This window comes from Drosophila teissieri, chromosome 2L (assembly GCF_016746235.2).
Source record: "Drosophila teissieri strain GT53w chromosome 2L, Prin_Dtei_1.1, whole genome shotgun sequence".
Classification (NCBI taxonomy): Eukaryota; Metazoa; Arthropoda; class Insecta; order Diptera; family Drosophilidae; genus Drosophila; species Drosophila teissieri.
Window position 1 is genome coordinate 14,803,863 of NC_053029.1, and position 15,069 is coordinate 14,818,931.

A 15,069-nucleotide genomic window follows, 5' to 3' on the forward strand; every position below is an offset into this window, starting at 1 on the left:
GAGGGAAATGCGACAGCGCTATGTGGAGAACTCCAGCAGTGATAGAGACCGAAAAATCAAACACAAAACTGAATACGACTAAGTAGACATTGAGAAATTTGTTTCAAATATATGGCATTGGATAATATTTTCCATTGCAAGTAGACAGTCGGTTGTTTTCCTCAAAAATGTTTACCACCTATTCGAGCGATGATGTGGCCGCCTACGAGGAAGTAGATCATACCCAGCAGGAATATGTTTCAGAAGTCGAAAGGGATGTGCAGTCGATCATCCGTGTGGCCCACCAGGAGCACGAGGCTCTGGTACAACAGAAAGTCATGAGTGCGATGAAGCAGCGCGAAGAGGAGTGGGCCAAGCTGCGGGACATGAGACCATCGGCCGCAAGTTTAGCCCAGATCAAGGCTGTTCAGGATGAGGAGCTTAGGGCTCTCTTGGACCAAATTGTTTCCAAGGAGGACAGTAGCGATGAAGATGAGGATGAAGATGAAGACGAGGAAGATCCCTTTTAATGTCACTATCAGCGGCTCATTAAAGGCTAATGTGGCTAAAAGACAATATGTTATTTCTATTTAAGAATTGATTTTATGTATGTTGAGGGAAAACATTTTGAGGTAGCAGACATGATAATCCCTTCTCTAATTTAATCCAAGCAAATTAATTTGGGTGTTGACGTCCTCAGCAAAGGACAATTCAATCAACATAAAACCTAGATTAAGCTGAGATTATAGAGTTTGTGTATTGCCTGACCGATACCTCCGAAAGCCATTATTAGGAAGACTCACAATGCGATATTCAGAAAGACTAAAAGCTTACATGGATTTATGTATGCACAAAGTGGGTGGTGTAAATAATAAAGCGACTTGTGTGGCAATTACGAGGAGCATGATGATGATAAGGCGAGGCTGACAAGGTCTCGTGTGCATCTTGTAAGCCGCATGGCCAATTGTCATAATTTATGCAACAAGGAGCCCCAAAAAAGCAAGCAGTCAACGTTTTGTCCCCCACTGAAACTTTAATTAAGTTGAACTTATCTATGCCTTACACATGAGACTTGAGCGTGTGCGGTATCCCTTTCCTTTCCGCCTTTCTCCGTCGCCCCTCTCTTTCGCACTGCTATCGCCGTCCCGCTCTCTTCACGCGTAAGCCAGAAAGCGCTCTCAAATATGCAAATGAATGTGGCACTGGGACGTCAAATGTGGCTTTACACCCGCACACTCGCACACTCGCCCACACAAATACGCTGGCACCTTGGGGAACATGCATTTTGGTCATGTTTACAATGTCAGCTAGGATAACACACTGCGGATTGCAGCGGCTGTGTGTGTGTGTGTGAGTGAGAGCTGGCGAGCTTTCACACTGAAAGAAAGGTGATGTTTCAAATATTTCTAGCATTTAAAGGATAGGCAACGTTGGTGGCAGGATCTAATTAGGTCCTAATTACGTTCTAAACTTTCATGTTTATTTCCTTGTTTCTAAATGAAAAGATAATCGAATGTCTTTAAATTTGAACAAGGTTTTTTAGAAAATTATACATGATATATACCTAGTAAGTCTAGTTTGTTTGTTTAAAAATTAAATTCTTTTTTTAATTAGTAACTATTTACAGTATTAAATAAACCCAAATATAAAAGAGCGCTTTTATATTACACTTTTAGTAGATGCACCGAATTTATTCCAGTGTCTAAGCCATGTCAGCGAATTAGGCCAAGAGAGGAGTCGCTAAGAGAGCGCTGGCTGGCATCAGCTGTTTGCAACGCCCACGCACAGCTGAGCGGTATGCTGCGAGAGCGAGCTTTTGGCCGGAGCGCGCCGCTCAGCTGGGAGCGGGAGTCCTTTCGGTTCGCAGGACTCGGGCGTCGGTGCTTGGCCAAGTCATGGCTCGGCTCCGCATCCTTACCTGGCCGAGCTTCGTCCTGGCTTTGTTTACATGCCTTTCAGGCGCTCCCGCTCCCGCTTCAGCTGCTCCTGCTCCGCCGCCGCTCCTGCGATCCTGCCTGCATTGCAGGACGAGCACGAGGACGAGGACGAGTGAGTGAGCGAGCGACCCACTTCGGGCGGCGGCCAGGCGCTTTCAATTTCGTTCAACCTGAATCCTGTAACACACAAGAGTCCTGGAAACGAGTCCGATTCGAAAGACGAGCCCATATCCATCGGCTGCGGACTCGGCGCTCGCTTTCAATTTCGCCTCGTTATTCGTTGGTGGCCGTTGGGCGGCCTCAGTCGTGTTTTTTTGTTGTGCCCGTTCGCGCGTGTCCTGCTGGCTGCTAAATGCCAGCTGCCTCCTGTCCGCTGGCACTCCGTCGTCCTACAGCCGAGCTCGGGAGCTGCAGTTCGTCCGCGCCTATGAACCATACGAATTTCTACCATTTTTCTACTCCTCGGTGGCGCTACTAGCTAATAGCTAATAGCAAATAATAATACCAAATTCAAGATAACATGCAACGCGCTTCGCAAGAAAGGGGCGAGTTGGCAAAGAAAACTTAGGACTAACGCCCACCCGAGAGATGTTTGTGTGTGCAAGGAATGCGGTTAATAATTGATTCGATTCGGTCCACGTCCACGTCCACAACTGGCTGCGGCGAAGGCAAATTCGTATCGTTTCGTGCAGAATAAATAATGCAAAAATTACAGTGCAAATGTAATATGGAATTGCAATCACAACCGTATCAAGGTGACCACAACAATCCTGCATTTGTCACTGCGACGTCGCTGGCGGCCCTCAGGTTGTGTCCACCAGGTAAGGAGCTCCGCCAACCAAGGAACTGGAACTGCAAACCTCGTATCCACCAGGCACGGCGGCGTCGCTCAAGTGACAATTGCAAATATACAAATATGCAAACCCAACGCAAACAACAGCACTCAAAGGCGAATCAATCAATAATAGAATGCAGGGAAAAGCAGCGACTAAAAGCAGATACTTTTAAATTCCACCTTCAATTATTTCGATTGACATGTGTGTGCATTGCAAGCCAAATACAATGGCCGGAAAGTTAAATGTTGATATGAATAACAGAATTATGGCGACCCATATATAAATTAAATTTCCATCATAGATGTAAAAATCGTCTGTCAAGTGCAGCATAACAAACTAATTCAATAAAATGAAACTCGAAAAGGAAACCAAACTTAATTATAACATATAACAACAATAAATGCCTTTTATAAATATAGCAAATCGCGGAATCGATGCAACCAGCGAGTTAACGAAATGAATGCCATAACAATAATAATGCTAACCAAATGAAAAGCCATATGAAAACGCAATCAATTGAGTTATTAAATCACAGCGCACTGTTTGTAAATGACATTTAATGTCTTATTTATAAGCATCCGATGCATAACAACATAATTTCCTATTTGAATACATATTGCATGTAAAATCCCCTGCTGGTAAAATAATGGTATTTATAATAAAATAAAAACATTTTCATCGAATAAACGATATGTATTCAACTGGCAAACAGTGGGCAACAAAGGCGCAATCTGCGAATGCCAATCCGAAAAGGGCCTTATATAATCAAAATAATTCATAACGCATAAATAATGATAAATTGAATTGCGGATAAGTAATAATAGATGGAAACCTGAGACCTGCAAAAGCAAGTCGGGCAAACAATTGGGCGAAAAAGGGCGGAATGCCCATGACTACGAGTATACACAGCTGCCAAAGTAACCAAACACAATTCAGCCAGGCAGCATGAAAAATGATAATGACAGGCGCCGCAAACCAAACGTGAAAAGTGATTACATATAAACACTCGAACGTATCTGCATTTGTGTATGCCATATAGCCATACTCCCTAATAGTCGCTATCGAATCGCTTATCGATGCTGAAATATTAATTCGAGTCGTGGGTTTCGCTTGTCGTGCTGTTGTCGTCCTAATGCCGATAAATCACAAGTCCTTGTCAACTAGCGACTCTGGGTGTTGTTTACCTGTAAGGGGCTGCTAATTTGTTGCCACAGGAGCATTACTCATTTCCGAGCAATTACATTAACGCCACAATCGTTTTAATTAGGCCAGCCACATGCAGACACACAGACACACAGTGGGCCACGAAAGTATCTCTTCAGCGGGCATCTTGAACGCAATATGAAAAAATGCAAACGCAAAGTTTTCCAGTTTTCCCTGCGAAAAGTTTACCCTTTTTCGCTCTCGCCATTGGCGTCGTCATCGACGTCGTTGTCTGCCAGTCGAGACAACTTTGTTCAGGTGTTGTTGGTTGGGTTGTTGGTTGTTTGCGGCTCACGTTTCTCGTTCCTCGTTTCGCGTTCCTCGTTTCGCAGTTCGCGTTCCTCGTGTTTTCACCAGAGTGTTGAGGGCTGCCTCCAGGCGGTCCCACCTTTGACCTTTCGTCGTTTGTTTTTGGCAAGCGCGGCAGCCATAAAGGATATGATATAATTTTTTAAATATTTCATATTATATTAAGACATTCACGTACGCCGAATGCTGCATACGAGGCAATCAAATCCTTACCATCGAAATTACCATCCAAAGTTATGGCGTTTCCGTATCTGTTTCTTCTGTTGCGTTGAAAGAGCAGACACATAAAATAAATTATCAGTTTCAGCATTAAAATCCAAAAATTAAAAACTGTTCGAGTAAAGTACAGCAAAAGTACTCAAAAGTCCAGAAAAGAAATGCAAATTATTGTCATAAAATTCTTAAATAGTCTGCTCAAATTTCTAAAATGATTAGAATTGGTGCAGAAATTTAAATATGTATTTATAAATATACCAAGAAATGTGAACTAAAACTAAATTCAAATATTTATATGCGAAATCCAAGTTTCACCCTATAACTATAATGTTTGCATTTGCTTTTTTGCCAAACTTTCCTGTGCGAAAGTAGCTTTTTTATAATTTAAGGCTTGCCGAGTGACTTTTGCACCTAATTTCATGTTTCAAATTGGTTTTCGCCATAAGCATGTTGAGCTAGGGACCTTCTCTGCTCTCCCAATTGACCTTCAGGGCGCATTTGGGGCCCCATTGGCTACCTTTCGTGCCTGGTAACAATTTTTCAAAATTCAGTTTCAGCTTCAGCCGGAGTTTCAGGCTAAGGAAGCGAAAGTAGTGCAAAGTGGCCAACCGGCAAACGCATACGAATTAAATGCTGGCGCAAAAACTAGAACTTGGCTCAAATTGGGTGGAAGGAGGTGCTTAGCACTCATCGCACAGGCTGCCATCGGCGAACGTGGCCATAATTCAAACGACGGCGCAAACTACTTAATGTTATTAGATATGTCTTTTCGGTCGCTGCCCCGGCCCCGGCCACGCCCCCTGCTTGCAGCTGCGGGGGCGGGCAAAACTTTTGCACGGATTTTCGAGCAGTGTGTGTGGGCGTGTAGCTGGCCTGTGTGTGTGTTTGTGTGTGTGTGTCGGCCAAGTTTATGCTGATGTTGTTGATTACATCTGCCGCTCCTGTGGTCGGCCGCCTTTTGGCCTCGTCCTGCCACAGGCACATCCACACTCCCTCTCACACTCACACTTACACTCACATCCACATCCACTGCTCCTTTTTCTTTTTAATTTTTTGTGTGTCCTCAACTTTTCCTCGTTGACATTTCGTTTTCAGCATTTTTCATGTGAGCAAGTCTGTGCGTATTTCGCCATTTTTTGCCGTGGCTCGTCTAGCTGCAGGTGCTGCATTTAAAATGAAATATGGTCGACTTTTTGCGGTTGAGATAAATGCGGCTCAGTTTGTTTGCTCCTGCGCTTTTTTTCCCTGCTGGCTAACTTATTAGATTTGTTACCGTGGCCCATTTCACTCCATGCAAGTGGTTCTTCGTCTGCTTCACTTTCTGTTTTTCAGACAGTTGACGTGGTTTTTTGTGGAATTACACGGGGGCTAAATCGAGTTTATTTACTAGCTTAGACAAAAAATAAGAGCTAGAAACAATTTCTGTTTGTTTTCAGAACCCAAAGTAATTGAATATGATCACAACGTACTTGGATGAAGTTTAAATAATTAGAAATATATTTTAAAGAGTAACTCACACCCCTTCCTAAAAATAATTCCGCTGCTGGTAAATAGAAATGCAATTTATAGTTGGGACTTAAAAGCCTCGCTGCATTTGCAAACACGATATCTGTAGACCAGGCTTGAGTTATCCTTGGCGCCCGTTCCAAGATTTCAATTAGCCGGAGCAGCCAATCAGGCAATGTGCGCCACTTAAAAGTTTTAGCCAACTTGGAGGGTCAGTGGAGTGCTGTTACCAATTTGGCGATGAAATGGATGGCTTACAGGGGAATCATGAACCGGAAAGCAGATTCAGACAACTTGGCAGCGGAGTGCAATTGCCATTATTTGTGGATTTCCATGCGAGCCGTGAATAAGTCGAGTGAAATTTCCACTTGCTGCAATGAAAAATCGACGTATTTAGTGTTTGTCAGGTCTGCTGTGGAGATTTTAAGTCGCTGGGATTAAAGCGACAAAAAAGGAAGGTTTATTTGTATTTGGCAAATTTACGCTTATTGGCAGCGGAATGGGTGGCAGCTATTTCGGCCCCGTTTGGGGTTGTTTATTGCCTCAGCTAGTGTGGCGATAGGCCTGTCATTTATTAACTTGAATTTGCATCTAAGCTGTTTGCAGCGGACAAGATGGAAAGGGCGCGGGCCTAAGAAAACATCGGCTAGGACAACAAATTAGGCACAGCCTGTTCATGCGGCCCGATCTTAAAGATATTAGAACACACAGATTTATCAAGATCTTGGGCAAATGCCGTCTAACCCTTAACACTCACTCACTGAGCGGCTAATTTGAAGCGGGCTGAGCTGTTGAGGAGACCCTAAATTATGGGGGCGCATTTCGCATGGCGCTCTGATTTGCCAACTTGCTTCGCCAGCACGAAGCACGAAGCACGAAGCACACACACTTTTCCGTTTGCTTTAACTTTTAAGTGTTGCTTTGTTTTCCGCACCAGCTGCCTTCGCTGCCGCTTTTTGTGAGCTCTGAGTTTTGTGGGCCATAAGCTGTAGCTGTAGCTGTAGGATCCTTGTGAAAGGACCTCAGACGCAGACTCGCTCGACGAGCTGTTGACATTGTGTGCGGTTATTGCTGTTGTTGCTGCTGTTTCTGCTGTTGTTGCTGTTGTTACTGTGCGCCAGGAAGCAAACACTCAGCGCCTACTTAGGCAGCTTTTTCGCCTTTCAGCCGTGTTTTGCATTGTTTTTCGAGCTCCGGAGGCTGCAGATGCAGTTGCTCGGGCCTCCAGCTCGAGTGGCTGTCCTCGAAAAAATGCCTGCCAGGGTCATTTGTTCATTTGCATTCGCTAGACTGGCATCTTTTATGCATTTAGCATTCCGCTTTTCTCGCTTTGTAGCCCTATCGAAATTCCGCTTTAAAATAATTAAAAAATGTGACGCCAATGCAAATGCAAATGAAGAAGCGACCCACCAGTGGGCGTGGGCGTCCAGTGGACATGTCAAACGAATTGGCATGTGTCGTGGCAAAAGTCTAAAACTAATTGGGTTATGTCCTCCCCAGACGCTCGTTGTCAGCCGAGCTGCTGCTCCATCCAGCTGAGCCCATCTCATCTGAGAGCCCAGCTCGTTGTCCTCAAACAATCGCATCGCCCATGACGTTGATGGCTCTTAAACTGCTCTTCATTTGCGCCACCACCACCACCACCTACACCACCACCTACACCACTCACACAATCAAACACTCACCTATACTCATGCAAACAAAAGTGGCAACACGGATGGGATACAAATCTAAGCCCTAACAGTTGCAGTTCATCTGTTTATGGGCCTTCTCATCTGCCATCTACAAGACCCACAGACACAGATTCCGCGTTCGTGTTTCGGATTTCGGATTTCGGTTTACAGATTCCGGACATATATGTACATACCTGTGTCCGTATCCGTTTGTCCGTCCGTTCGGACTGCATAATTTAGCAGGCCGTTAGTGGAAGCCCGGTCGGGCAAATTTCTTGTTGCCAATATTGTTTTGCGGTCGACATTGGGCATTGCCATCTGACAGTTAAATGGAGCTTAATTTGAATAGTTGTTAATGTGGCTCCTGGGATGGAGGTAATGCACTCAAAACTTTAATGTTTTATAGTTGAATTTACCCATAGAAGCAATTATTGGTTTATTTTCTATATCTTCCAACCTCTTCCTAGCGGCAAAACTTAAACAGCAATGGTGTGTTAGTAGACATATAAAAAGTTTCACATTTGGTTCAAAATAATTCAATTGAATCGTTTTTCAGTTCCGCCAAATCAATCAATAAAAATTCAGCAAGAGTTATATTTGTGCGGTTTTCGCATTCCCATCCAGTGGTTAACCATGGGTTTGATCAGACCGATTTTCCGCGAATGGCGCGATGTCAACAATGTGTTTTGTGCATGTTACATTTTCCATTTTCCATTTCCAGCTTGCATTTGCATAAAGCGCTGCTCTTTCGATTTCCACCTGGCCGGATGGCTGATTCAGCGACTGGCTGACTGGTTGACTGGCTGACTGGCTGACTTTCTGACTGGGTGTCCTGCCAGAGCCACCTGTCATTGTCATGGAATGGGAATGGGTATGGGAATGGGAATGGTTAAAGGGGTGGCCACGGGCGACAAGTTGAGTAGATAACAATGACAATGACGGGCTCTGGGTGTTGTTTGTTGCCATTCGATGTATTTGCACAGCCCTATTTGTATATATCACAGAAGTGACTCCATGCTGCACACACAAACAGACACACACAGACACACACCTCCCACAAACATACACCTCAATAAACAACGGCTATAATGGGCTGTTATCATTGGGGGGGCGGATCCATTGTTTTGTGATTCGATTGTGTGAATAGGGCACAAGTCACTGGTGACCGCCCCTGCGGTGCGTTGAATCAACAAGTCCCCAACTTATTACTTAACTGAGCGGGGAACGAAGGGAACCAACGAAAATCAATCATACGCCAAGTGTGTCAATATGTCAGGCACTTTGTGCTTTCTGCTCTCTGCTTTCTGCTGACCCAGCCATTGTCTTTTCGTTATTCTAATATGCGATTTTATATATATTATACTCTGATTTGGCCCTGAGGTCAGGTTGTCTAAACAAAGCTAACCTCATTTTGTTGCCGCCCTTTTTGTTTGCTGTATTTGCCTTTTTTTTTGCTAGGGACAAGCAAAGCCTCCTCCAAACAAACTGACCCCAATAGAGGGAAAACAATAAATTGCGAAATGGTTGAGAATGCAAAGATGCAAAAATAAATTCAGAGACTTCGACACCCACACACAAAGAGGTCAGCTGAGTAATGCGGCTGGTGCCTCGTGCCCGGTGGATGGCAAAATAACAAAATGCCAGTGCAACTTTCAAGTGGGATGGTCCTTCCACTTGGTGGCAAACTTCCTCCGCTATAACCTGAACCGGACTGGACTGGACTGAACTAAACTGAACTGAACAGTCGAGCCGTGATATTTTATGGGCTCCGAGGACGGGCACAGCTAGTAAATAAAAAGTTGCCATTATAATTTTGAACCACGAGGGGGACGGCTGAGGGCGGAATAAGGAAAGATAAATAATCCACGCCAGGGAAAAAAGATAGAAAGTTGCCTTTGCTTAGTCAGAAGTCAACTGCTATTTTTAATATGGTGGAATCTGCAACTCCAAGCTTACTGCAATGATAAATGGACTTCTGGTTCTAGAAAAAATCTTTTATTATAAATTAAAACAATTAAGGAAGATGAGATTTCCCTTCCTGTTTAAGAGACTTGAAGTATTAAGTTAAAGGCATTTTGTTTTTATTATTTTTATGCAATTAAAATGTGGTTGTCAAATTTTAAAATGAAATATTTGTATTGTAATTACCAATCTCCGCCATAGGGAAAATAGAACAGAGAAACTAAACCAATAACCTTAAAGCTTAGCACTTTTTCGCAATATTTAAGTACTCACTCTGTTGCATGGAAGGGTCGAAAAAGGGGAACCACTCACTGCCGCTGAAATCGCAGCTATATGCGAATGCAGTCATTAAGCGGCACCATAAAAAGCAATAAGCACGACGGGCTTCACATGCAGTTTATGTCATTTGCAACGGGCTGCATGTGCGCTTTAAGCGGACCAAATGGCCTGGGGTTCTATTTTTTTCGAGTTTAAGCCATTTCCTGGGGCCGGCCAGTAATGACCAACGGCTACCGACGGCCAACAACTCCGGCTCAAAAGCACTCGGCCACTTTATTGAAGTTTTTCCCAGCCATTGCATTTCGCCTTCACGTTTTTTTGCAGTACCCCCTTGTAATTTATGGGCCAGAGAGGTGGAAATGGGCAGTCCTGTTGCCTGTGGTGCATCGGTGGAGTACTGGGGTACTTTGTCTTAATCTGGGGCTCATTCTACGCAACATTGCCCTCCGTCCGGCTTTTATGGGTTCAATTAAGCGGAAATTATGCCGTATGGTTATGTACGTATATTACGTATACGACAGGTTAGTTGCACCACTACCATCCTTAAATTTTATGCAGAAGTGGATAAAAACTTCTAAATATTGGTGGTGAAATTTGGTTTAAGGCTCGAGTGTACGAGTATGCATTATGAGTCCTTATCTCGCCTTCAACCATCGAGCAGTCGAGCAGTTCAAGTTCAGCCATCGCTATAAACTGACAAGAGACCCATTGCGAGTGTCAGAGAACTCCCTGAACTTAGTCTGACATGCAGTTCTCCAATGGGTTTTCAGGCATTTTGGGCAAGTGTCTGATGGCGAGGCGGCGACCCCTGCACGTCAGTCAGTCAGGGAGTCAAGCACACGAGCCTGGTGTCAGTTAGTTCGCCTAACACTTTAATTAAAAATCTCGGCAAAAGGAGCAAAATCAAAAGTTATGAATGCTCAACTAAAAGTGTCAAGGAAGCAGAAACTAGACAGCCAGCTAAACGGAGGAGGGAGAAAAATGTGAATGGGTAGCTGACTTCTTCTTAGAGAAAGCTGAATCAAAATCGAATGGATATTGAAAAAATATTTGTCCCACTTATATATGAAGGCAAGTGAAGGCTTCAAGCCAAAAATAGGTGATGTGATAGGAGGGGCTATAAAATAAAAATGTTATGCTCGCACAGCCAACGTGGTGAAACCCTCTGCATTATATTGAAATTGAAATCGGGAAAAAAGAAAAATTCCGAACGAAAATAAACGCTTATTGGCATTTGCTCTAGCGATAATCAATAATAGTTCCGGTTCCTACTGGTATCCGTCGAATCCGTATCCGTCTCAATGTGTTCGTGCCTATGCAAATCGTCCACATTTGTACAAAATTATTTTATTGACAAATTTGACTGGCAATGGCGTCGAAATAGTACCAACTTTTGCCTTATTGAGCTACTCGAACAGCGAACGTGTTCCACATGCGTGGATGGCGCTAAGTGTGTTATTAAAACGATGCCATAACCCATAAGCGACACTAGATATCAATATCCATAAAAAGTATAATATATTATGGTGAATAGTATATGGATTCAAGAATAAATGGCATAATTATTGATCAGCCGCAGAGAGTGGCATTAATGTGAGGTGATTTAGATCTGTATTTGAAAACGGTTTTAATTTGTTACCCATTTTAATGGGCTTCCTCTGATACTGTTGTTTAGATACACATGGGAGATAAATACGCTTTAAGCCAACTACTCGAAATGTTTTCCATGTTTTCCTAGAGCCGGCTGAGTAAACACCCGCTCATTCACTTCGAGTAAGTTTAATTAGCAATAAAATCAGTAATTATCCTGCGCAAACACGGTGGCGCTGACCAAAAATAAACGGGAAAGGGGGGTGGCAGCGCAGCCATAAAACGCGAAACAATCCAAAACCATTGGCCATGCCACAGAAGTCAGCTTAAAATAAATTTAAATTTTAATTTTAATCTCGGTTCCGCTCGCTCGGCAGCGACACACACAAAAGCCAACTTTGTCGGCGGTGGTGAAAGTCTGTGGCCCTTACCCTTTTCCATTTTTTGGCCATCTCCCCACCCATTCCGCGACCCCTTTTCCCCCCTTTTCCATCCCAGCATCCCTTTGCCAGGGAATCCGTGCCACTGCTGCGTAGACAACTTCCAGTGGCCCAGCTGCCATCTCCGTGCTCTGTGTGTCCCTGTGTAAGTGAGTGTGGTCTGATGGAATCCTTTGGCAGGTCCCTTGGCTTCCTGAAGTGCTGTGTACGCTTGGAGAATCTGTGGGTCCTCACTTCACTGTACAAACTCTACTCATCTGTTCGTATATCAGAAACATATATTGGTTCAATAACGAAAACGAAGCATTTTGACTTTGAATTAATGGAAATTATTGTTAAACTGGGCTATTTCTTACTTTAATCTTCGGAATATTGGAAACTTATCAATTAAATAATTATCAATTTTTAATATTAGTAAAATAAAATGGAATAATGAATATTCTTCATATTTTTCATTTACTAATATATTCGCTTGTTACCATATTACTCACTATTAGTGAAGTTTTAAATAAGAAATCGCTCAACTGTTTAATTTCAATGAAAGAGTATATAATACTTCGCATTTTGTTGTCAGTAAAATTGCGGCTATGGGTCTTCTGAGCGGCTCTTTACATATACATGCAGGATGAATAAATAAAGCGCAGTGCTTCGCTCCGCTTCATTTCTGCCTTCTACCTTTTGGCTGCTGGGCCACCTCCTTGCGATATGACGTATACGCCGCGTTGTCTGACGCTGAACGGCAGCCCTTTGATGCAATGTCTCCTGTGGGGCAGTCGTATCCCACCATTTGCGTAACCAGGCACATGTTGAGTCATCCAGAGGGCGTTTTTGCTTTTCCGTATGCGATTTGTGGCCGCAAAACAATTTCGCTTCTATAAGCGTAATGGGCAAACGGTTGAATGCCATTAGACTATAATTAACGAACTTGCATAATTTAGCAGCTTTTTTGGTCTTGATCTCCTGACACAACGCCTACGACATGGGATTGTTATTGTTTTGCAATGCTATCGATTTTCAGTGTGGTTTGCATGCAGGCAGCAGCGTTAATTGGTATCATCTAAATTCATATTTCCTGGCCCGCACAGTTCTGGCCCAGTTTGCTAAGTCAACCAACATGCATTCAATAGGCGTGTGTTGACCTTTTTGGTTACAAATGGTCAATATGTAAATGGGTTGGCAATTAAAATGCTGGCTGGGTAAATTTTGTTAATTAGCCAAGAAAAAAGGTGTAATTGGCTTTCGGTTCTGCAGGTTTGAAAGCTTTTACACTACTAAAAGCGATTCTATTTTAATGTTTGTACTAAATGACTTAATTTGACCTTTTAGTCGGACATTTTAAATTCGTATTTAATAAAATACATTTATTATTTCTTGGTAATTAAACACTTGTTTGAGAGCACTAAATGACATTATACGGTGAATTTAAACGGAGATGTTTTAAAAGGTGGTGGGAAAATGAAGCTTTTAAACAAACTCGGTTGCTATCTGGTGTCCTATTTGTTTCGAATCGTCGTATCTCGCTGCTTGCCATTTTGTTTGTGCCAAAAATAAAATAAAATGCAGAGCCAAGCAACACGTCAGCGTCAGCACATTTGGGCCAACTTTCAACTACACTGTAAACATAGACGCAATATATTCCCTATATACCTGCCAGCTAGCATGGCTGGTTCCTATGTGCCTTGTAGTTTTTTCTTGCTATTTTACGTTATTTTTTGGGGCGTTGCCGCGGCTGACTTTTAATTAGCACTGAGTGCGTGCCGAACTGAGCCAAAAGCCGTACAAATTGTTATATAAACACATACACACGCCCAACAAAGTGTTTTGAGGGCCTAAAACATTGTCGCCACCAAATGAAGTTGGCCAGCACGAAAACTACGCAGGTCACGAGGAAATTAGTTGCCCAAGGTGCTGTGTATAAAAAAAGTGGCTGGTGAAAAGTCTTGAAATGGCAGCGGAAATGAAATTAGGGGAAAGTGGGGAAGGGACGTGCTTGCAACCCTGAAATGGAATTTTCACTAACCCCCATATCCCCTTTCTCCATGGCTTAAGGTTAAATGTCCTTTGGAAAAAAACTAATAGCAAAGGCGGGCGATGGCCTGCTTCGTTTATTTTGCATTTTTGTGTGTTGTTCCCCATTTTTAATTTGCATGTTTACGCCAAAATAGCATGCAGACTGTAGGGGGATGTCAAAATATTTGTAAAATATGAGAGAAGGAAATTCCGGTAATTTTTAATTGCCCGAGAATTTTTGCAGTAACATTTACCAGCAATTTCGATTGAAAATGATGCATGTGTTTATTTCAACGCTATAAAATGCAAGGGATTCATATTTTTCTATATTATATCCCTCACAAAATGAAACTGTCTGATATCAGCCAAAAAACTTGAACTTTCATTGCACGAACATGTTAATGAAGTGGAAGAAAATTGTTGAAAACAGATTGCAACACGTTGAAAGTTTAAAGGGCAAGAAAAATACTGCAACATTTTTTCCGATAAAACTGTTTACTTGACTTTTACCTTCGTCACTTTGCCCAATTTAACTCTATTTTAGTTTAAGTTTTGAGGTAATGCCATCGAGAACTTTGCAACGCAGATGTTTAGGTCACTATCTATAAAGGTCACTAATTAATATTTACATTTTATTTTAATCTCTTTACACTGGATACATTTTGCAGCTTAGCATTAAAATTGTAACATTTGTGTATACTCATATGGATTAGTCTTAAGTCGGTTATGCATAATATGTTATTCACATGTTCCTTGCAGTAAATCCGTCTCTGAACATAAGTTAAGATAATGCCGAGCAATGAGCGAGTAAAAGCGAGAAGAAAAGTGGGAAAATGTAGCATTGTGCAAATGATTAGCTGATTTATTCTATGGGTGTATTTTTGCAGCACATGTGCATGTCTAAAGATTAAAGATAATTTACCATAGATAATTCACTTCCAAGCTAGGAACAAAGAAATCAAGGAGCTGCAGGAAATCATAAGAAGATCAAAAGAAATTCAAGCAAAATAATATGATAAATGTGTGAGTTTAGAATTTAGACGCTTTTTGATACCCCAAACGGACATTAGCTAGGCAAACGGCGAAATATGCATTGAAAATTTTATAGAAAACAACGCAACTTAGGCAA

The 15,069-nt window shown here is 42.5% G+C and overlaps 1 protein-coding gene across 1 annotated transcript; it reads left to right on the top strand.

The window, feature by feature from the left end:
- The first annotated feature begins 39 nt into the window (after positions 1-39).
- Positions 40-539, top strand: LOC122626742. Its single transcript, XM_043807114.1, has one exon. It carries the CDS (start codon positions 168-170, stop codon positions 507-509), a length of 342 nt encoding a protein of 113 aa, XP_043663049.1. The 5' UTR covers positions 40-167; the 3' UTR covers positions 510-539.
- The last annotated feature ends 14,530 nt before the right edge of the window (positions 540-15,069 follow it).

Excerpts from the sequence above, each read along its gene's own strand:
- LOC122626742 (XM_043807114.1), top strand. The coding sequence starts at position 168 with ATGTTTACCACCTATTCGAGCGATGATGTGGCCGCCTACGAGGAAGTA.